The sequence below is a fragment of the Ambystoma mexicanum genome, chromosome 8 (genome assembly GCF_040938575.1).
Source record: "Ambystoma mexicanum isolate Mex_15411 chromosome 8, UKY_AmexF1_1, whole genome shotgun sequence".
Lineage (NCBI taxonomy): Eukaryota > Metazoa > Chordata > Amphibia > Caudata > Ambystomatidae > Ambystoma > Ambystoma mexicanum.
In genome coordinates, this window is record NC_090929.1 from 452,172,431 (window position 1) to 452,194,660 (window position 22,230).

General features: G+C 50.0%; 1 protein-coding gene across 14 annotated transcripts in view; it reads left to right on the forward strand.

Moving 5' to 3' along the window:
* RERE (arginine-glutamic acid dipeptide repeats) overlaps nucleotides 1-22,230 on the forward strand; it is a 2,107,422-nt gene that overhangs the window by 1,461,139 nt on the left and 624,053 nt on the right. For all 14 annotated transcript variants that reach the window (XM_069610039.1, XM_069610046.1, XM_069610044.1 and 11 more), the window contains one exon: nucleotides 4,264-4,466. In XM_069610039.1, coding sequence (XP_069466140.1) covers nucleotides 4,264-4,466 — 203 coding nt within the window. The remainder of the gene's footprint in view (nucleotides 1-4,263; nucleotides 4,467-22,230) is intronic.

Sequence of the window (22,230 nt, forward strand, 5' to 3'; positions counted from 1 at the left end):
TATTACCGCGTTTGGCACAAATAAGTGGCCTGGCTCCAAAATGACCATGCCACGTGGTTCTTTGTCCTGATCTTTGGCCATTTTGCTCCTTCACGTTTCCCAGATCGAACCGACCCAGGTCAGTCCTTATTTGGGCATACATTCTCCTGCGAAATGCCAAGCTTTCACAGGCTTCTGCATGCTTTGTCTGTGTGCAGCCAGGTAGTGGGCTGGAACGTCTGGTTCCAATACACATCCTGGGTGCCAGAGAGTCTGGAGTGCTGTGAATGCCTGGGACCACCGTGGTCTGTGATTGGTCCACGTGTGGTATGCCTGTATGTGAGCAGATCTCCCATTGGGTCCTCTTCTTTTTGACGCAAAGGAGATTCTGGATAAGCGAAGGCCCAAACACCCATAACATGTCGATCTCTGGAGTTCTCACTAAACGAAGGATAGGATCCAAGTATACTAAAACTCAGAAGCCGAGTCGAGGAACCGCTGGTGACCCGCTGGAAGGTTTGGCACCCTGAGCCCGCTGTCGTCCCGTGGGAACCCTCTGCATCTGGTCGTCCTAGAAGGTCTGCGAAGACGCTTCGACCCATTGGAATAATGGGACCACCTATTCTCGGCACCTTAAACAAACCCTGCAAGTAAGCCTTCTTGGAAGTGTCCCTGGGCCAACCAGTGGGCTGACCAGCTTACGCAGACTCTTTGCCCTGATACCGCCGCCGTTACGAGGAGGTCCGCAAAACTTGGTACGTCGCTAGCTCTGTGTTCACGGCACTCTTGCCGAATTTCGTACACTGGCGTTCCCAGGTCTGGAGTAAAGTGAGTGCACCTGAATCGGAGTTTACACGGTTTCCGTGTCGCCCAGCCATGGTGATGACCTTTGCAGGTGCGCTGCATTTGTGCCCCTCTCACCCCTGAAGCCTGTGACAGTGAAACTGGCCTAATCCATCCAGCAGGAGCAGAGAAATCACTACTGTCCCATTTGGGAATCATCGCTTGATCTTCGTCGCTGAAATGCGCAGAGCCGCCAAATTGCCGCACTTGAACCTGCAACCGAAGTGAACTTGACTGCTGAAGTTTGGTGCGGAGTGCGTCGGGGGTCGGTGAGAAATCTAACCCCTAACCGGTGGCCCCTAGCGCCTCCAACCAATTTTAAACACGAGTGGCCCCTGAGGGCCCCTCTCCTTTCCACTGCTAGTGCGAACTATTCCCAACTCTTGGAACCGACTCTGTCCTCAGGTGGAGACCCTCCTCGAATAGTGGGAACCTATTCTTCATTGCCTCAGCCACCTTCCTGAGTTGCTACAGACCCTTAAAGAGACCCTGTTTTGCCCATTTGAACTACCAAGTGCGCTGGCATTGTATGTACATTTGAGCATTAGGCTCCACTCTTCTTAGGGGTTGGACTGCCTCTTAAGTGTGTGTCGGATGCAGAGGGACTGAAGACTATTTGCACTGCCCGTTTCCTTCCCCCTTTTAGGTTGTGGACCCATTTCGTACATTAACCCTTTAGACCCCAATGGTCTTGTATATATATATTTAGATAGGATTGTGTTGGCTTAATAGTATTACTGCGATTTGATTTGTGTTGAAACTCGAAGGCCTTGAAATAAATGTACATGTATTTTTAATATATCTACACCTGACTGGGAGTGGTTTGTAAGTGTCCTTTACTCTGTGTGCTCATTGAGGTCTTTCAGTCACCCTCACCCCTCCTGAGACCCAAGTCTTGACGGCTGGCAAGCTACCTTATTTGGTCTGGCTTGTCCAGAAGGTTACCCTGTTCCAAAAAACTAGGCAGGCCTCCTGAACCTCTGCCCACCAGGTCAGAGTTCAGAATTCCATCTTAACACCCACACCGGAAGTCTTAACGCCAGTGGCCTGTGGTGGCCGGAGGAGAAGGCGTTGCACATCAACGTTCTGCAGCTACGGGCAGTGTTTTGGGCCCTCAAATCGTTGCTGCCGTCCCTCAAAGACAAGGTAGTGCCGGTCTTCACAGACAATACCACTACAATGTTTTACATCAGGAAACGGGGGCACCAGGTCCCCAGCGCTCTCCGAGGAGGCACAGAATTTATGGCACTGGGCCGTCGCCCAGGGGATGTACCTCATTCTGTTTCATCATGCAGGAGTAAAGAACACGGCCGCTGACTCTTAGCAGGGAGCTTCGCTCTTGCCATGAATGGGAACTTCGGCAGGACCTAGTGGAGAACCTTTTCGTGAAATGGGGCAATCCCCAGATCGACTTGTTTGCGACGGCGACGAACACCAAGTGCCGGAGGCTTGCCAGCATGTTCCCCCAGCAAGGGAGTATCGGGGATGCATTGTCATTCGCTGGGGAAAGCCACTTTCTATATGCGTTCCCTCCGTTGCCATTGTTACTTCGAGTCATCAGTCAACTCAGATGGTGCCAGATGAACCTCCTCGCACCGGCGTGGCCGAGGCAGATTTGGTACCCGGACCTTCTCAGCATGTCACCGTCCCCACAAGTCAAGGTGCCAGTGGTTGTAGAGCTTCACGCCAGTGTAGGTGGCGCCATTCTTCACCATGATCCAGGATCTCTGAACCTGAAGGCCTAGCTCCTGCAGCTCTAGAATTCGGTGACTACGATCTCCCGGCTGACTTCAAAGAAGTTCTCACCAAGCCTAGAGCATTGTCTTCTCTGAAATGCTACAGACGCAAATGGATGCGTTTTGCTATTTCTGGTCCCGGTGTCAGAAGATTAAACCCTTGTGGGTCACAGCTCCTCAAGTACTTCCATATTTGCTGTCATTGGCCAAATCGGGACTGGCCCATGCCTCCATTAAGGTGCATCTGGCGGCTATCTCCCGTTACACCAGATCTCCGGGACGGGCTTCTTTGTGGTCGCATCATCTGGTGAAGGAGTTCATCAAAGGAATGTTCCACTCTTTCCTGCCGGTGAATGCTCCGGCCCCGGCGTGGGAACTTAATGTGGTGCTGACCAAGCTCATGGAGCCCCATTCAAACATACGCATTCATCTCTGCTTATGTTTCTGTCATGGAAGACAGCTTTTCTCGTGGCCATCACCTCTGCAAGACTAGTAGGTGAGATCCAGGCCCTGTCATGCTAGCGGCCTTACTTGACTTTTCACGAAACAAGGGTGGCGCTGTGGCCGCACCCCTCCTTCATGCCCAGGGTTCAGTCAGAATTTCACCTCAAGAAGCCCTTGGTGTTTCCTGTATATTTTCTGCTGCCTTTGTCGCCGGCTGAAAGTACTTTGCACTCGCTGGATGTGGCTAGAGCGCTGAAGTTTTGTGGCCGGTACGAAGAGTTTCTGGAAAACCTCTCAGCTTTTTCTCAACTTTGGCCCTGTGAACCATGGGAAGGTCCTGTCCAAGGCTTCCATTTCCAGGTGACTCTCCAGCTGTATCACCTACTGTCACTGGTTAACAAACCGACCGCTGCCTGGCCGCCCAAGAACCCATTCTACCAGAGCGATCGCTGCTACAACGGCTTTCTTGTCTGGTGTGCCCCTGCTGGACATCTGCAGGGCTGCTACGTGGAGGTTGACACACACCTTCATGAAATTCTACTGCGTCAACAGGGATTCCAGGGAGGTGTCCAGAGCCGGCCAAGCAGTCCTGCGCAACCTGTTTGCTTGAAGGTGAGCCTGGTGAGGAGGAAAGAGATGTTTATGTTGAGTCTTGCCACCTCCCGTGGTTGTGCATGTATGTACTGCTATGTATTCTTTATTCATGAGCATGTGAATCCATGTCAGACCCCCTGCTGGAGAAGGAACAAGTTACTTTCCTGTAACTGTTGTTCTCCAGCATGGATCTGGCATGGATTCACATGCGAACCCTCCCGCCTACCCCTCTGCGACTCTTCTCTTGGTCCTACTGCCACTTTACGTGCTAACAAATCTGAAGATGGCTGCCAGAGGAGGGACTTAGGTAGAGGGCAGTCATTAGCTAGGTGCAGTATGACCCAGAGCTCAGTGTTCGGTTGTGTTCAGAAATGAAACAATCTGATTTTTTCTTTACCGATGATTCCCATCCTGACGATGGGGAATATTCATGAGCCTGTGAATCATTGCCAGACCCATGCTGGAGAACAACAGTTACAGGTAAGTAACTTGTTCCTTACTGTGGGTATGCAGGAAAAAATGTTGCCCATGAACCTGCATATAGTTGGGCCTGCTTAATTTTATTAAAGTAGACCTTCCCAGGAACCTGCATTGACTCAACTTATTTGCAAAAGTGTTTTTTTTTTAATTGTAATTGATCAATAATGTAAAATGTTGTCTTCCAAAGTTTCCAAGGACTGGCACCATGGTGGTCGGGAGAACATCTTGCTCTGCACAGATTGCCGGGTCCATTTCAAGAAGTATGGTGAGCTTCCGCCTATTGAGAAGCCGTTGGACCCACCTCCATTCATGTTCAAGCCTGTCATGGAAGAAGAGGATGGCCTGAACGGCGGGAAGCATAGCATGAGAACCCGACGGAGTCGAGGCTCGGTATGTATGTTTGTATATTTCTGTACAACTATTTTACTTTTCATCCCAAAAACCTTTCTCCGTCTTGAACTCACTTCTAATCACATGTCTTATTTTAATTGGTCTTGCTCTAAATTTGTACTAAATAATGAATTATACCAGATGTGAGGAATCCGAGGACGTCCTCACTGCTTTCCCCAATATATCCTCCTCCTAGGTGGCTAGGTAAAGGTTGTCGCTTTTGGATCCTGACCCTTTTGGTGTATATGCGAGGGAGGATCATCTGAATGGAGGAGCCCTTGGGTGTTTCCCTTTCACCACGAGTCCAATGTCCCCCTAGCCTTTATAGGCTGTTGTCAATCCCTTCCCTATTTTTCCTGTAAATCATTCCCTAAAGCACACCAGTTATATACTGGGACAAGGAGACCAACTAGGAGCACACTGCCTCTCTTTGATGCATACACAAACACCAGCTAGGTACTGGGACGAAGAGGTGGCAACCCGGAGTAATACAGAGCTCCCAGACCAGCAATGAGCGGTCTAGTCTTTTTATGACCAATCAGTCTGGTGGGAGCTTTAAAAGCTGGAAGATTAAAGAATATGGAGGCAGGTGTGGAAGCAGGTATCGGGACTGCTGTGCGACTGCTGGTCTCTCCAGGAAGATGCAGTGGAAAGTGGAACCAGTATGAGCAGGAAAAGCTGCCAAGTGAAGCCTGAGCTGCCAGAGACTCATCGTTGTTGTGAGCCAAGCCGCGTTTGAGACAAAGCGAGAACCTGCCAGAGAGAGGGTGAGTTTGGGATAGCCGGAAGCCTCACTGGAACGCTGTAAGCACCGACCGTGGAGTCTGCCTAGAGAAAGGGACGCCGGTATGGCCGACGAGCATGCATAAGCATGTTATAAGCAAATATGTTGAATACAGATTTGAATGAAAGCGAGCACGGTTGAATACCGTTATGAATGAAAAGAATTTGTGGAACGACATGAGTTAAAGGAACTGTGTAAGCATTGACAAGAGACACAAGGCTATCATTGTGAACTGTGTAGCTTGAGAGAACCTGCATTGGCAAGAGCCATATGTGTATGTGAAAGTGCAACAAGCAATGACATTATAAAGATGTGAAACGCCACGGTTAAGTCAAAACACCATTGTAGAGATGACAGTGGCAACGTGTCTATGAAGAAGGTGCAAGTAAGGTGTCGGTTGCGTGACCTTAATGGGTCGACCGTGTGGTCCAACATCTGCACCTAGACCGAGTGTAACCCTTAATGAAAAAGCCACTTAAAGCTTGTGATTTGATTGATTCTAAAAGGAAACCTTGTGTGATTTGAAAGTAAGGAGTTGAATTCGGACATTGGTGAAAGCTAACCAAGGTAGAAGAGCCCGGAAGGAGCCCATGGAATTGTGTTGTTTTGAAAGACTTGAAAGCTTGTGGAGGGAACCCCTTTTTGAACTGTTTGAACCTTGGGGAAGGGAAACCTTTAGACCAAGAGCTGGACAAAGCTCAGAACTTTCATTTGATCACATATTTATTTGAGGCTGACATCCCTACACATTGTAGAGAAATAGATGTGAGGGCAAGTATAGGTTTTGGACACAGACATTTGCTTGAGACTTCCTGACACAGACTATCCTCTGTTTTATTTTGGTAGGGAATTCCCACCTTAGCTTAGGGCAATAAGGGCCTTTCGAATGGATTGTGTCTTCCAACATATTCCACATCTTTGACATGTAATGTCCACGATGTGGAATACGTTGGAGGAACATCCAGTCGAAAGAACGTTACCTGTTGTTAAGTTATTTGTTCTTCTCCAACCTTCTTTATTTTAATAAATGTGTAGCCCAACCTTTAAATGCAATGTCCCTCACTTTGTGAACCTTTTTTTCTAGAAAATTCCTTGCCATTCATAAATACTTTATAGTGCTCAACAGAATTTAATCAGCTAGTGTTTCCTGCACTGGGAACTTTCTACTTTTCCTTCCTGCCTCCCTTTCTTGCTACTCCTGGGATGTCTTACAGAAGGGAAGGGTATGGCTCTGAAGCTTAAATTAAAAAGAAATGCTGAATTTCAGGAGGGAAAAGCCCTCTTCTCCAGCATGGCATCTGCTATGGATTCACATGCTCATGAATATTCCCTGTTGCCGGGCCAGGAATCCTCGGTAAAAGAATAAATAGTTTCACTTTCACTTTATAAACTGTATTTCGCCTCTAAACCAATCACTGTACATTGGGCCATAGAGCCCCCAGCCAATGACTGCCCTCTCCCCAATACCCTCCTCTGGCAGCCATCTTCAGATTTTTACCGCAGGTTCAAGTTTTGGGAGTCCTCGAGGTTATTCTATGGTTTTTCGGTTTTTCGATGGAAAAAGTTCTATTTTTGTCAAAACAGATCCTGCGTGCTCCTCTCTCCATCTGCCGCGCAAATGGGTCCCTTCACTGGGCAGGGCGCAATCAACGTTACCTTCTGCCTCCATCGCCAGCCAGCGATTAAGCTCCTCCTCAAAAAGCAAGTCGCCCAGCTGCGGGAGAAGCCTAGGGTGGAGGAAAAGACGGCTGACCTGCCCAAGAATGCCCAGGCGGTGCAGGAGAAATTTTCGACGATTGAGCTGGTGGCGGCCGCTCTCTCGAAGGCCAAAGGGGCTGACCCTGTGAAGGTAGCCTCTACTTGTACCCAAGGTGTCCCTACCCCCGTGGCGGGAGGCCTCAGCCAGGGCGGGAGCAAAGTCTGCTGGTACACCGGAGAAGAGGATGTCCTTGCTGAGCCCGGATCTGACCCCTGAGGGCGCAAAAGGGGCGCAGGGTGCGATGAGGTCCCAGGCCTGCCAGATGCCATGCCCCAAGACATGGATGTTTCCTCCTTGGACGACAAGGACAGGAGTCCCCGCACACGTGCCACAAGGACATGGAGGACGATGATAGCAGCAACACCGATGGCGACGCAGGCCTAGTGTGCCAGTGAGAATTATATGCAGTTCCCTTTGGGAAAACCACACACAATTAAGACTACAAAACACAGTACAAATTCACCTTTGGTACAAGCCTGTACTACACAGTAAAGTGGTAGCGATGGCTGAGCAGCCAGACTTAACTCAATAGTAAGTGAGCAGTATCAGATAGTTACACAAAGGACAGCAATTACTATGATTCAGGCAAACACTGACTCAAGGTTTTCAAGTAAAAGAATATACATTTATTTTACTCTTCAGCTGTATAACATTACACTATTATATAAGCCATTTAAAAATCACATTCTTAATACACCACACCACTTCCCTTAAATTCCAGACAAGTTAAGCTCACTAAATGAAGTGGGAGCAAAATGGCACTCCAGCAATTTAAAAGGGAGGTAAAGACAAAGTTAATAGAAATTGGGTCACACCAACAGGTAAGTACTCGGGGCAATTGAACAAGAGGAACCACAGTGATAGAATCAGGTAGAAAATGCTTGGGGCCAAAGTCAATAGAACAAAAGTCTTTTGCTCAAGATGACACGGTTCAGTGTAGTTCGCCGAAAAGTTTGTGCTACGGATTCCGGACGAGGTTGCTTGGTAGAAAAGTTAGTTTGAAGAGAAGGACACGCCCTCGGTTTGAAGAAAGATTTCAAAGACTTTCTCTGCGGCTGAATGAAACGAACAACCGGATTTGCACAATCCCTTAAAACGGAGAGGAAGCTGTAGCTGAGGCGGACATTCCTGGTAGTTCCTGCAAGCTCACGGTTCCTGAAGCGACTGTTGGACTGACAAGAAGTAGGAAGACTGGAGGGTCCTGCACTACCCAGGGAAGAAACCAGCAGCAGAGCAAAGCAACAAATAAAAGGTGCCCTCCTTAAAACCCAAGCAGGGTCCAACCTTCCTGGCTATCCGGCCCACTGTAGCTCTGTACAGCGAATTCGACCAGAGGAGGGCTCCTGGCTTGCAGTTTGGGCGAACTGGTTGGTCCCACCAGCTCAAGGGAAGAAGTTTCCTGGAGGATCTTCTGTCGTCGGATTCTGACGATTCGGACCTGCAGCAGGGCTTCACCGGGCGTCTGTCGTTGTAGGGGTCCTCTTCCATCAGCTTCTCGTTGGTTCTTTCATTCCAGTGGCGACTCTGCCTTTCCAGTCGCAGAGACCTGCTTTTTATGCAGTTTTCCCCCATTCATACAGCCTGGCTGTCGATCACAAAGCAAGGTGGCTGTCCTGGCAAGGACAGTCCCCTCAGCCAATCAAACAGGAGTGCGACTTGGGTTACCAATGGAACCCATGGCAGCGGCCCAAGACCCCTCCCTCTTTTCTGTGCAGAAGCCTGCGAAAAGACAGCGAACAAAGGAATCAACCCCGGTTTGGCGCAGAGAGAAAAAACACCAGAAAGACTTTTAACAAAAAGAAATGGCGAATAAACCCAGCTGGAGCCCAAATAAAATGTATTTGGTCAAGCGGGTTTATGTTTGAGGCTAATATAATAGCCTAAAACAATAGGATGTTTATATAAGATAACCGCGGTAGAAAAGTTAGGGTAGTTACCACTGCCACCAGCCAAGTCTTGATGTAAAGGGAGCGGAACAGTGCTCCAAGAGACAGACAAAAAGAGATGGGAATTAACCCTTTCCAATACTCCATGTAAGATGGTTTGTACTGGGTCTGTGATTTAAAGAGACTACATAAAGTTAATGGCAACTTGACATGTTTCTGGGAGACAGTAGTCAGTCCCAGAAAAATGGAGTGTGTCACTGCACTCAAGGTGCTGTGTAACACACAAAAAAATGATGCTCATGGGGTAGTTGAAGCTCCAGAGCCCAAGATCACACAAATGGTTAAAACACACACAGCTAAACACATGTAAGAGTGGGGGGGAAAAGGCTCACACTCTTACCAGGTAAAAAAAAAAATCCTAGAAATCCAGCAAAGCTGCTGAGGGACTCATTAGGTAAGGAAAATCGGACATTTATGAGAATTCCCCCTAACAGCCGACCACGCTGGCTCAGCCGAGAGATGTACCCCTAGACATCCTTTCGACCCACACAAGTTCGTGTCAGAAATCCAGAAGAGGATGCTGCAAGCCCCTGCGGCCCCGGATCAGCCTCCTGCTAAGAAGAGGGAGTGCCATCCGACGCCCCTGTATCAACCTCAGCCGTGTCTGGTGCCCTCCTCCCTTATGGACACGGAGACCGCCACGGCGACGACATTGTCACGGGGCGGGCTGATCGCCGCAGCCAAAGGCGTTCCCCCAAATGAGGTGGGGTCGTTTGATGCCATGGTCGCCAATGCTTCCGAACGTTTCCAGCTGACAACCCAGGAGACCAAAAAGGAGGGTTTCCTATACCAGAGGCACAAGGCCCAGAGGAAGACCATCTTGGTGGTGCCCCTCCTGGACGACGTGTGGGAGGAAGGCCTAACCCTCTTGAAGAATCCTTGACGGCTGTGGCCAAGCGGGATAGACTGGAGAAAACGTAGCAGGTGCCGGAGTCCGCACCCAAGGGCCTACGGTCGCAACCATTGGCGGACTCTGTGTCAACGGCTGCAAGGAAGAGGTAGTGGAACCCCTCATCATCATCCACAGTTGTTGCGTATAGCGAGGGGAAGAAGTTGGATGCCATGGGGAGGAAAGTAATTTTCAAAGGGATTGTGTCCTCCGACGTATTCCTTATCTTGATAGATTTCATCCCAGCTTGCTGGCCTTGGAAGTTTTTCAGTAGAGGGCGCTGCGTGTCGATGTCTATCGACAGCCTCCGTCTCAGCGCCGACATCACCGTGCGTATAAATAGACTTGCGCAGCGACCGTTGCACAGTTACGGTTTTCCGCGCTTCGTGGGCCTCGGAATCGTGTCACTCAGTTCTTTCTTCAAGAAGATTCAACTTATTCTTTGAAGATATCTTAATTCGATGGCTTCCTCATCCGAACCGTCGACCCCACGGTCCGGCTTCAAAAAGTGTCGTGATTGTGGGAAGAAAATGTCATTGACGGATCCTTGCAGGGTCTGTTTGTGATGCCTGGGATCGGAGCATCATTGTTCAGAATGCGAGGACTGTATGTCCATGACGGCGAAAGCCTTGAAGAAGAATAAGGGGAAGCCAGAAAGAGGTAAGACTCTTAAAACTTCTACTCCCTCGAAAGTTTCTTCGGTAGAGTCGAGACATTTGTCTCCTCGCCGTCACAGGAAACATTCCCGTTCAAGGTCTCGAAGCGGTTCCCATCAGTCTTTGAGATCGAAACACTCTAAGAAGAGGCGTCGTAGATCTCGCTGTTCGTCTTCTGTCTCCGGGAAAGGGTCCCCTGCCCCACAAAACACAGCTCTCCAGCTAAGTGGGAGAAATTCCATAAGAAAATGCTTAGCGTCTTCGAGAAAGCAGCCTTGACCCCCCTCGGAGACGGCTAAAGGTGATGCCCGGGGTGAAAGACCTGAAAAATCAAAACGCTGCGAGTCGTTGCACCCGGTGAAAAAAACTACCCGAGAGTGTCATGAACCCTCGAGTAAAGGCAGTAAGACCGTGTCATCGACGCCGTCGTCAAATGTTTCTTCGATTCATAAATCTGCGTCATCGACACCTTTGTCGAAGGTTCCTTCAACGCATAAATCTGTTGCATCGACACCGTCTTCGCCGCCACTGTCGACTCTGATAAAAGACAGACCTACAACTGTCACTACATCAGACAGTAGAGATGTCGAGGACTTCGACCATGACCACGAGGATGCCGTCGACGGCTTCTGCGACTCCGAGTAGGATTCCGATCCTCTCAAGTACTTCGAGGTCTCTTAAAACTTTTTCGACAACGCCCTTTTTGGGTTTGTCGAAGCCTTTGACTTCCATGTCGACAACTTCGACGTTTTCTCAACCGGTGACAACCAATTTGGCCCCTTCTGCTCTAGAAATGGGTTTTAAACCATATCCTAGGTCTGATTACTTTAGAGCTTTGTCCTCTATATATGAGGGAGGGGAGGATTCCGAACATGAGACCTTTTGGTTTACAAAGGACCACAACGCCTATACCAGAGGAATTTATCTCTGAAGAGAACAGGTTAAAAGATCTTCAAGACTCTACATGAGGCAAGTAGTTTAGATACTTCTCCAGAAGTAGAGTTTGCTAAACCGGACCTTGGGGAGCATGCTGAGACCCCTTATAGGATTCTGATGGCTAGAATAATAGAATTCATGGGGTGGTCTACAGCTACACCTTCTTTTCAGCAGGATGATCTTACTGACATTTTAGTTAAAGGTCCACAGGGAGATCCTGTTCCTTTTCATACTGCTCTGCAAAGAAAAGTCTCTGCTAATTGGGAAACTCCTTATCCCTGCAGTTAACAAGAAACTATCTGCCAAATACAGGGTATCTGCTACAGACCCTGAATATTTGAGCAAACATCCAACTCCAGAGAGTTTGGTTGTACAAGCAGCAACTTAATCAAATAGTAGATCTGCATACCCTACTATTCCACAGGACAGGGATGATAAGGTTTGATCCTATGTCAAAAAAAGTCTTTTCGGCATGTAGCATGGCGCTTAAATCTATTAACGCCACTTGCACGCTTGCAAGATTCAGCCATACACTTAGAGAGTGTGCTTCATCTGTGGCTGACTCTCTCCCAGAAGGAGAGGAAAGGGAAGCATTTTTAAACATCATCAAAGATGGGAAAGATGCAATGTGCGAGTTCCTTCAAACAGGCATTGATTCTGCTGACAGTATCAGCAGGGCCATGCCGGCAAGTACCACAATCCGCATATTTGCGTGGTTGTGGAAGTCTGGTTTTGCTCCAGATGTACAAGCCAGACTTTTGAACATGCCCTTTGACGGCACTTCTTTATTTGGTAAGAAGGCTGATGACAGCCTGGAGAAGTTACAAACATCCAAGGCAGCAGCGAAATCTCTTGGGGCTGCAATCCGACAGACTCCGAATGGCCCCTCAGGAACCTCCTGGAGGTGTAGGTCCTTTCGCTTTTACTCCGCATTCGGAAAAGGCAGAGGGCAGCCAGCTCAAAGGGGCCAGAAACGATTCACCCGTGGTGGACGGGTTAAAGGTACAAAAAACGCAGCAGCAGGTGCCACTTTACCCTCGGCATCTGCGTCAGCCGCTTCTAAACCCCTCTGAGGTCTCCCCTCACAAGACACCAGTAGGGGGCAGGTTAACTCAACATCTGGCAGAATGGCAGGCTATTACCTCAGATGCTTGGGCATTGGAGACAGTTGCCCAAGGTTACTGCCTGCCTTTTCTACACACCCCTCAGAGTCATCCACCGGGGAACAACTCTTTTTCCAGATCCGCTCCTTATGCAGGAGATTGTAGACCTGCTAGAGAAAGGTGCCATATAACCGGTACCTGCAGCAGAGGGGAACAAGGGTTGGTATTCCCCCTAATTCCTAGTACCAAAGAAGGACGGAGAAGAGAATTGAACAAATTCCTCAGGAAGGACAAGTTCAAGATGGTAACTCTTTCTCAGATCCTTCAGGCCCTCCACCTTCAGGACTGGTTGGTATCTATAGACCTTCAGGATGCTTATTTCCATGTGGCAATCCATCTCAAACTCAGGAAATACCTGAGGTTTGCAACTGGCAACTATCACTATCAATTGCGAGTTCTGCCATTTTGGCTGACCTCCGCCCCTAGGGTCTTCACCAAGCTAATGTCAGTAGTGCCGATGAGTCTAAGGAGGGAAGGGATCCATGTCCACCCCTACCTAGACGATTGGTTGATCAGAGCAGTATCATCGGAACAAGCTCAGATCCAACTAGATTATGTCTGCCACTTTCTTCACAAGCTGGGCTTCTTCCTCAACTTAAAGAAGACACAGATGATACCATCACAGAGACTCCAGTTCATTGGAGCGGTCCTGGACACTTGCCTTGGGAGAGCCTCGCCACTAGAGGTGAGGGCCCAAGATATTCTGCAGATGGTCACCAAATTCCAAAATGCCCAACTTCTTCCAACCTTTGACTTTTTGAGGTTGCTAGGCCTCATGACATCCTGCATCTTCCTAGTGCCAGAGGCTCGCCTGAGAATGAGATCTCTCCAGTGGTCGCCGAGAACTCAATGGTCACAATTCTCAGGAACAATGACGGATCTCCTTCAAGTCCCGGACAGAGTGGCTCGAGACCTTCAGTGGTGGGCCTGTCGAGAGAACATTTTGAAAGGAGAACAGTTTTTGCAACCATGCCCGGAGATAACAGTCACAAATGCATCACTCAGTAGGGGCGCTGCGCGTCAACGTCCCTCGAGCTAGTGTCCCTCGACAGCCTCCGTCTCGGCGCCGACGTCATCGTGTGTATAAATAGACTGGCGCAGCGACCATTGCTCAGTTCCGTTTTGAAGCTTGAAATTAGCTGTGCAACGGTCGCGGCGCGGGTCTATTTGTACGCACAATGACGTTGGCACCGAGACGGAGGTTGTCGAGGGACACTAGCTCGAGGGACGTCGACGCGCAGCGCCCTCTACTGAAAAAAATTCCGTGGCCAGCAAGCTGGGATGAAATCTATCAAGATGAGGAATACGTTGGAGGAACATCCCATCGAAAGAAGGTTACAAGATAAGAAGTAACTTGTTCTTCTCTGGCATCGACCGTCCAGGCTATCTATGCATTGGCGAGCATGGCCAGGTACGACACGGAGCTGTGGTACAAGCTGGACCCGATTCTGGAGTTCCTGCCTGACGACAAGAGGGTGGAGGCGATCGCACTCCTCCAAGAAGGTGAAGTGGCTTCAGACCATGCCATCGCAGTGGCCCTGGGCATCGCCGACACAGGTTTCTGCCAGATGGGGAACAGTGTCTGCCTCTGTCGAGGCTGGTTGAAGGCCAAGAATTTCTGACAGGAAGTCCAGATGAGGGTACTGCACATGTCCTTTGGGGATAACCTCTTTGGGAAGGCCGTTGACGAGTCTATGCAGGCCATCAAGACAGGCTACAGAGATGGCTCGAACCCTGGGCACTCTGCAACAGCACTGCTCTTCCTTTTGCGCCTCCGGAGGAAAGTTGGTAAGATTGACGAAAGGTTTCTCCTCGTCGTACCGTCAGCCCTCCCAGTCCACAACCCAGGAGGCCTACAAAGGCGGTTCTAAGGCCTTCGGTGGAGGTGGTCAGCGCTGTCGTCGCTCCCAACGTGGAATACAGGCGCCTAAGCATGGCTGAACTGGCCAGGAAATCGGGCTCCCACCCATGCACCCCACTGGGAGGCCGGCTGACAGGATTAGTCAGTGAGTGGGAGAAGATCTCCACCTACAGATGGGTGCTGGACGCTCTCTCCCACAGAAATATTGTATTTATTTTTTACATTTGCAAAGCGCCCAGGGGCATCAGGGCACTGTTGCAACCGGTTACACTGAAAAAAAATATTGTGATTGGTGTTCGCAGTTGGGGTTCTGGAGATGGCTGTCCAGCTTAGGCAAATAGCCATGTTTTGAGGGCTTTTACGGAAAGGCCTCAGGTGGCAGGGAGTTAAAATGTTTAGCAGCCACAGACAGGAAGCTGGAACCTGCTCCTCTGGATCTCTTAGTCGCAAGCCTTTTTTTGTTGGTTAGCATAAACTGCCCTTATTGGTCTGGAGGAGGTGGCTCTTTGAATCTTCTGGCATATGTATGGGGGGGGCAATGTCAAAGAGGCATTTGTGTGCTATGGAAAGAGTTTTGAAAATGATTTTCACGAACAGGAAGCCCGAGCACTTCTTTACCTGGTGTCTGATATATGGTCTCTTTCTGATACTACTGTATGGGCGTCCCTTCTTAGGGACGGGAGACAGAAACTTTTTCACCAGAAAAACCTTCTTACCCTTTAAATTTAGAGGGGTGCGGCCCTGGGAGTATGCGCTACCCTGACTCCGCCCACCGGCGCCACTCCTCGGTCCCATTTTCCACTTCGACGGGAACAAGCTTATTTCACCCGCGCTCCTGGGTTTGGCCTTGCCATGTAATTCCACATGCTGTTCCCTGGATTCTTCTCTTATCTTTTTGTCTTTATTTGTCATCTAGGTACTTGGTCTTCCGACGTCTGTTATTTTCCATTGCACCCCATAAGGGCGACTCCTTCCAGAGGAAACGCCCACGCGGCAGGAACCTCTTGGGTTCCGTTATCAGCACACGCACCGAGGCCAACCCAGCTACCGGTATTACGGCCGAGGGGTCTTTGGACCCTACTGGTATCAGTGATGAGGGACCGCAAGGTTCTTCTACCGGGCTTACACCCGAGTACCGGGTCCATGTCCGAGGGGCCACCTGCATGAGGCACTACCGGCGACAATGCTGAGGGGGATACGCCTTCCAGGCCTAGACCTGATGTGCAGGATGGGCCTCATGTTCCAACACCAAGAATCTTGGGCAAGACTGTGTACAGTGGGCCATGCACCAAGACTTTGGCACGTGGTTTGCAGCCCGACAAAATGGCTGCCGCGCTAGACAACATGACCACTCGTCCAATGCCACTCCTAGGAACAGAGCAGGCGGGTCAATGAGTTTCAAGGTGGGACTGGTGTCAACCAGTTATGTGGCCTACAGTGTATCCATCAGTAGTGCAGGGCAGGTTGCCCCTGCAACCAAGACTGATTGTGCTTTGACCCCAGCAGCCCATAGCCACTCAGTATCCCCTGCCGCCTCTTCTGCCTCCGAGGATAGATACTTCGAAAGGTTTTTGGGGCTGATGCGAACCCCCCAGATGGGGGCCATCCTAAGGGATGCATTCAGGGACTTGCTCCCTCTGGTCACTCCACTGGTGCCTATAGTCATTCCTCCCATGGCTCTGGCACCACAGGCCCCAGCGCAGCCCATGCTGCCATCGCCTTCGCATCCGCCCCCAGTGCAGCCGGTTCCGAGCCTGGCTCTGGTCTCCACACCGAAGCCTACGGCGCCCAGCACCCCTGTTCCCGCAGCAGACAAGCCAGACACCCAGGCGGATACAGATGATGATGATGATGATGATGAGGAGGAGGAGGACCCTGACACGCCGTCTTCAGCGAAGGACTTTCATGACAGGCTTGCAGGTTTGGCAGAATATCGGGGCCTTCCTCATCCCGAGGTAAAGCAGCCCCAGTAGGGGTTCTTGGCAGAGTTCCTCTCCCGAAGACCCCCTACCAAGACGGGTGTCCCGATGTAGAAGGATGTCGTCGCTCTGGCCAAGAAGGGTTGGCTCAAGCCACACTCTGCCCAGCCTGTCAATCAGCGTCTCGATGCCAAGTATAGACAGATGGAGGGTGATACACTCCTGCTATCAACGCACCCCGAGCTACACTCGTTGGTGATCACTGCAGCGTCACTTTACTCTAGGCCGCAGTGGTCCTCGGCCACCCCGTCCTCAGCACTGCTAGGTAAGGAGGAGAAGCTCTTGGAGGCATACAGGAAAAAGCTGTACTCAACGGCCCCCCTGCACCTGCGTCAAGCCAACGCGGATGCCATGCTTGCAGCGGCTAACCAGAGGTGGTGGCAGGAAATAGAGGACTTCCCTCCGGAACCCCTGGGGCAGAGCCAGGCACGCTTTAAGGCGGGGTCTAAGAGAAGCCAAGCTAGTAGCACAAGACATAATGGAGTCCACAGTGCCCCACATCGACACCTCTTGCCGGCCATCTGCATCGCCATGGACATAAGAAAGACCTGGCTACGGGCTAAATTCAACCCCGACGTCCAGGATCGCATATTGGACCATCCTTTCGAGGGTAGTGACCTCTTCCACTCTACCACCGACAAGGAATTGGATCAGAAGAACAGCTCGCAAACCGCAAAGTCTTTATTCTTATGAAGACCACACCCAAGGCGTACACCGAGTCGCATTAGCGCTCCGATAAGGGGCTGGCGTTTGGCGGGTTCCAGGAACAGAGGTCAAGACAACCTGACCGCTAGCCGAGTCAGTTCCGTCATAAGCAACAAAGGGTGAGGGAGCTAGGGCTTCTTCCAGTACCCCTCCCAAGCAGCAGCCTCAGAGAGCAAAAAGGCATGACCCGTCCCTCCGGGTCCACGTGTCTCCATTGGGGGGTGGGAGGGGTTTGGCAGGCTAGCTTCTCACATGCATTTCTGGTGCCAGAACATTGCGGACCCTACCTATACCTCCCTCCCTCTCCTCCTTCCTCCCCTCCCCTCCCACAGATGGGACGGCAACTCTGTTGGCGGAGATCCAGTTGCTCGTTGAGAGCCAGGCAGTGGAGGAAGTACCACCATCCCAGAGAGGATTAGGCTTCTATTCCAGGATTTTTGCCATACAAAAGAAGGACCAGGCTGGCCTGAGAGTTGTTGGACCTCTCCACCCTCAACCTCTCCCTCACTCGTCAAAAATTCAAGATGGTTTCGCCAGCACTCATTGCAGAGACACTAGACAATGGAGATTGGATGTGCTCCCTAGATCTGAAGGACACCTACCTACACGTCCCAATTTGGCAGCCCCATCGCTCCTTCCTACCCTTCAGGATCAAGGGCTGTCATTTCCAGTACAAGGTGCTACCCTTTGGCCTCAACTCGGCCTCCATGGTATTTACCAGACTCGTGAATGCAGTGGCAGCCCTCCTCGGGGCCCAGGGCCACTATGTCTACCCCTACCTGGACGACTGGCTTGTCAGTGTGAGGACCCCAGAGGGGGTTGTCCACACTTCCTCCGCGCTTATGAGTACGCTTCATGACGTGGGGTTTACCATCAACCTCAAGAAGTCTCGGCTGCAGCCCACGCAGTCTCTCACCTTTCTGGTCCTCATCTTGGATACCAGTTCCGAGAAAGTTGTTCCCTCGGAGGACAAGGTTACGGCCATCAAGAGGGCCTCTACGCACTTCCTCAACAGACCAGTGACTTCGGCTTGGTGGTACCAGCACTTACTGGGTATCATGGCAGCGGTCCTCTTAGCTGTGCCACACATGAGGCTCTGGATGAGAAGAGTGCAGCGGCAATTCGCAGCTTCATGGAATCAGGAGAAGGGCTCCCAAGCGGAGCTGGTCAGCATACTGCCTTCTCTCCACTCGGACCTCAAGTGGTGGTCCAAGGACTGCAATCTGCAGACAGGCATGCCATTCCGACAGCTGGCTCTGCAGGTTACCATTACTACGGACTCCTCCCTAGAGGGCTGGGGAGCCACTGTGGATAGCCACAGCGTCCATGAAGTCTAGACCCGGCAGGAGTCTCATATCAACTGACTGGAGCTCAGAGCCATTTTGTTAGCCCTCAGGGCCTTCCTTCCGCTTATCGAGGGCAGGACCGTCCTGATCCAGACCAACAACTCCACCAGCATGTACTATGTCAATAAGCAGTGGAGTACCAGGTCCCCTCCGCTGTGCAACCTAGCGGTCAGCATGTGTGAATGGGCCCTGGAAAACATCTACCTCAGGGCCGTCCACCTCCCGGGGAGGCCAACTTGGAAGCGGACAGACTCAGCAGGCTGGGAGCGGGCAATTAAGAGTGGCAATTGAACGACCAGGTGCTGCAGGTGGTTTTCAACACATGGGGCCATCCTCGGGTGGATCTATTTGCCTTCTGGGAGAACAGGAAGTGCCATCAGTTCACGTCTTGGCAGGGACAAGGCCCCAGCTCCTTGGGCGACGCCATGCCAATTCAATGCGAGGGCATGTCACCCTATGTTTTTCCGCCCGCACCCCTGATCCCCAGGGTACTCCGCAAGATAAGAGGCTTGTCACTTCGGCATCATAGGGATGGTTCCTTGTTGGCTAGCGAGAATGTGGTTCTCCCAATTGCTCAGCCTCGCCGACTGACCACCCATTCACCTTCCGCTGGGCCCATGGGGGCAGGGTTCTCCACCCCGCTCCTCAGAAGCTAGCCCTCGCAGCGTGGTTTCTGAGCAGATCACCCTCAAGCACCTGAACCTATGTGGGGCTAACTGTGATGGTGACTTTCCCATCAGTGCAAACTAGCAGTAGACAGCACTCACAGCGCACTACTACCAATAGGGATGTTTCGGATATGTTTACGGTCTAGTTGTTGAGAAGACTTCCCGGGAGACCACACCCCCTTCCTCTCCCGCATATCCAGGAAGTGAAACTGCAGCGCGTTGTTAGGCAGAATCCTATGCAGTTCCCTTAGGGAGCACTACAGAAGATTAAGACTACAGGTATATGCAAAAAATTCCCTTTGGTATCAGTCTGTTCCACAAAGATTTAGTTGGTAGAAGTGGCTGAGCAGTCAGACTTATCTCAAGAGGGAGATGAGCAGTATTCAGGGTTTACCCAATAGGACTACAATACTATGGAACAAGGAAACACTGACCAAAGCTTTGTATCAAAAAAATATATATATTTATTTTACACACTTTCACACACAAATCACTATCATTAAAGTAAGTTGAAACAGTCAGGAAAAATATACACACTCCCTATTTAAATTGTAGACAAGTTTGAGCAAGAGTGAAAACTGAGCAAAACGGCACAGTGTAAACTAAGCAGAAATGGCACTCTAACAATTTCTTTAGAGGGAGCGAAAGGACAAGTCATACAGGGTTAGACTCCTAAACACACCAGCAACACTTTCCAATTAGATTGTGAACAAGTTAGGCAAGGCAATACTTTAGTATAAGCAATACTTTGATGAAAACCAAGCAAAATGGCACTTCAGCAATATAGAAAGGGGAAGGAAAGGTGATTATAAGAGTTTAGGTGCACCAACACATTTCTTAGTGAGAAGCAAAGTAGAGAAGGCAGTTGTAACAGATTTAGCCAGAGTCAAGAGGCCTGTGCCAGAGTCAGTGGTACAAGGCAAATGCCCAAGATCAAATTGTTCTTGTAGCTGCAGTCAAGTCCTTGTTTAACAAGTTGAAAAGGTGGTTGCAGATGTAAAAAGATAATGTTAGACGAAAGGGGCGGCTAACCCAGAAGGTAAGTAAAGGATTTAAAACACCTTTAGCAGTACCCAACGAAACGGGAGGCCTGGCGGAACAATATACCTTAAAAGTGGTAGAGGCTCCTGCGGTGGCGGTAGTTCCTGGCAGTTCCTGCAGTTTGGGAGATCCAGCAGAGGAAGAGAGGGTTTGAGTTACTGCACTGCCCAGGGATGAAACCAGCCGTGGTGATGCCAAGATGAATAAAAGGTACGCTCCTTTAAATCGCAATCGTGGTGGACGGGTGCCTGACGATCCGGTCTCGTAGTGCTTGGCACTGGCCATTCGACCAAGGCAGGTCCTGGAAGGCGATTGGCGAACTGGTTGGCCCGACCAGCTCAAGGGAAGAAGGATCTTGCAGGTGAAGATCTTCTCAAGTCATTGGAGAAAAGTGGTGAGAATCTGCAGCGGGGCTTCACCGGTGGTTGTCGTTTCAGATGTCTTAAGCGTCTCTCCTCTTCGGGTTTCTTAGTTCCAGTGGCAATGCCTTGTCCTCCAGTCCTAAGAGCCCTGCTTTTATGCAGAAAACCCCCCATTCATACAGCCTAGCTGTCATTCACACAGTGGGGTGGCTATCCTGGCGGGATAACCCCACAGCCTATCAGGGCAGAGTGCGACTTGGGTTGCCTAGGTAACCCTGTGTAGGGTGCCTATTCCCCCTCCCACACATCCTGTCTACCCCAGACTCAGTGGCGCTGAGAGGAGGGCTTCTGTGCAGAAGCCTGCCAAAAGGACGAACAAAGGATCCCCGACTTGGGTTAGGATTTCAGAGAAAGACACAAGAAAGAAATATTATCAAAGATCTGGCAATAAAAACCTACCGGAGTATAGTTAATATTAAAATAAACCGGCGGTATGTTAGAGGCTGTCAGTAAAAGTGGTAGCATCGAACAATGGAAAACTCCCATAGGAAAATATTTGCGGTCGAATATTTACGGTAGTAACCACTGCCACCAGCCAGAAACTTTGGAGAGAGGGACTTGACGGTACCCTCTCGAAAATTAACACTAGGGAAAAACTATGAACCCTTTCCAGTACTTCCATAGTAAAATGGGTTGTACTGGTTTTGTTCATATCTATTGACTAGTAAAGTCAATGGGGACTTTACATGCCCTGGGAGATAGTAGTCAGTCCCAAGGTATGGAGTCAATGTTTGGGGGTCACTGTAACACCCCTGTGTTACTGCACTGAGGGTGCTGTGTAACACACGTTAAAAAGATGATTCCTATGAGGGTGAGAAAAACCCCATACACCATAAACCCACAAGATAGCCTAAAACAAACATTAGCAATCTGTCTAAGAGTGGGAAAAAATGTCTCTCACTCTTAGCAGGAGAAAGAAATAACCCCTTCAAATCCAGCAAAGCTGCTGGGGGACTCTATAGGTAAGGGAAATAAGCCCAAGAAGAGAATTCCGCCTAACACGCATCGAGTTGCTACTCTCCTAGAGACAGTCAGCGCTCCGTAAGTTCTTTCTTGATTACTATTGTTGACTTATTGCATATTGATTCCTCTCTTCTGTTTACTCGTTCTATCCTTATTTAATTTGCAGTCCTTCTGTTCACGTAAATTCCAAAACAGCACAGTTCTTCCACGAGAACTCAGTATCTTATCTCCGGTTCTTAGGGAGCATAAAGACACCCGTAGGGTAGGTCTCGTTCAGTGTTAATCTCTCTTCCAGCTTGGATTCTTGTTCATGAGCGCAGCTCCGCCCGAGACTTGCACAGCATTTTCTTTTCCGTCCTCATTAGATTCCCAGGGCCGTGGCAGTGCAAATCTCCGGCTCCATTTGCTTTCCGCTTTCATATTCCTTCAAAGGATTTCTGCAGATCACTCTATGGTAGGGCTCCTTCCCGTCCTGCTGCAGGATTGATTTATACGACCAGGTTACTTTTGCTATCCTTCTACTTAGGCGCTGATCTCTTCTGCTGTGTCATTCTGCAGCTTGTGTTCACTCCCTTTCTACTCTGTCAGTGAGACACCCAATCGAAGTAGACCAGAACAGTACGGTACACTTCAACCTTGAGAGGGG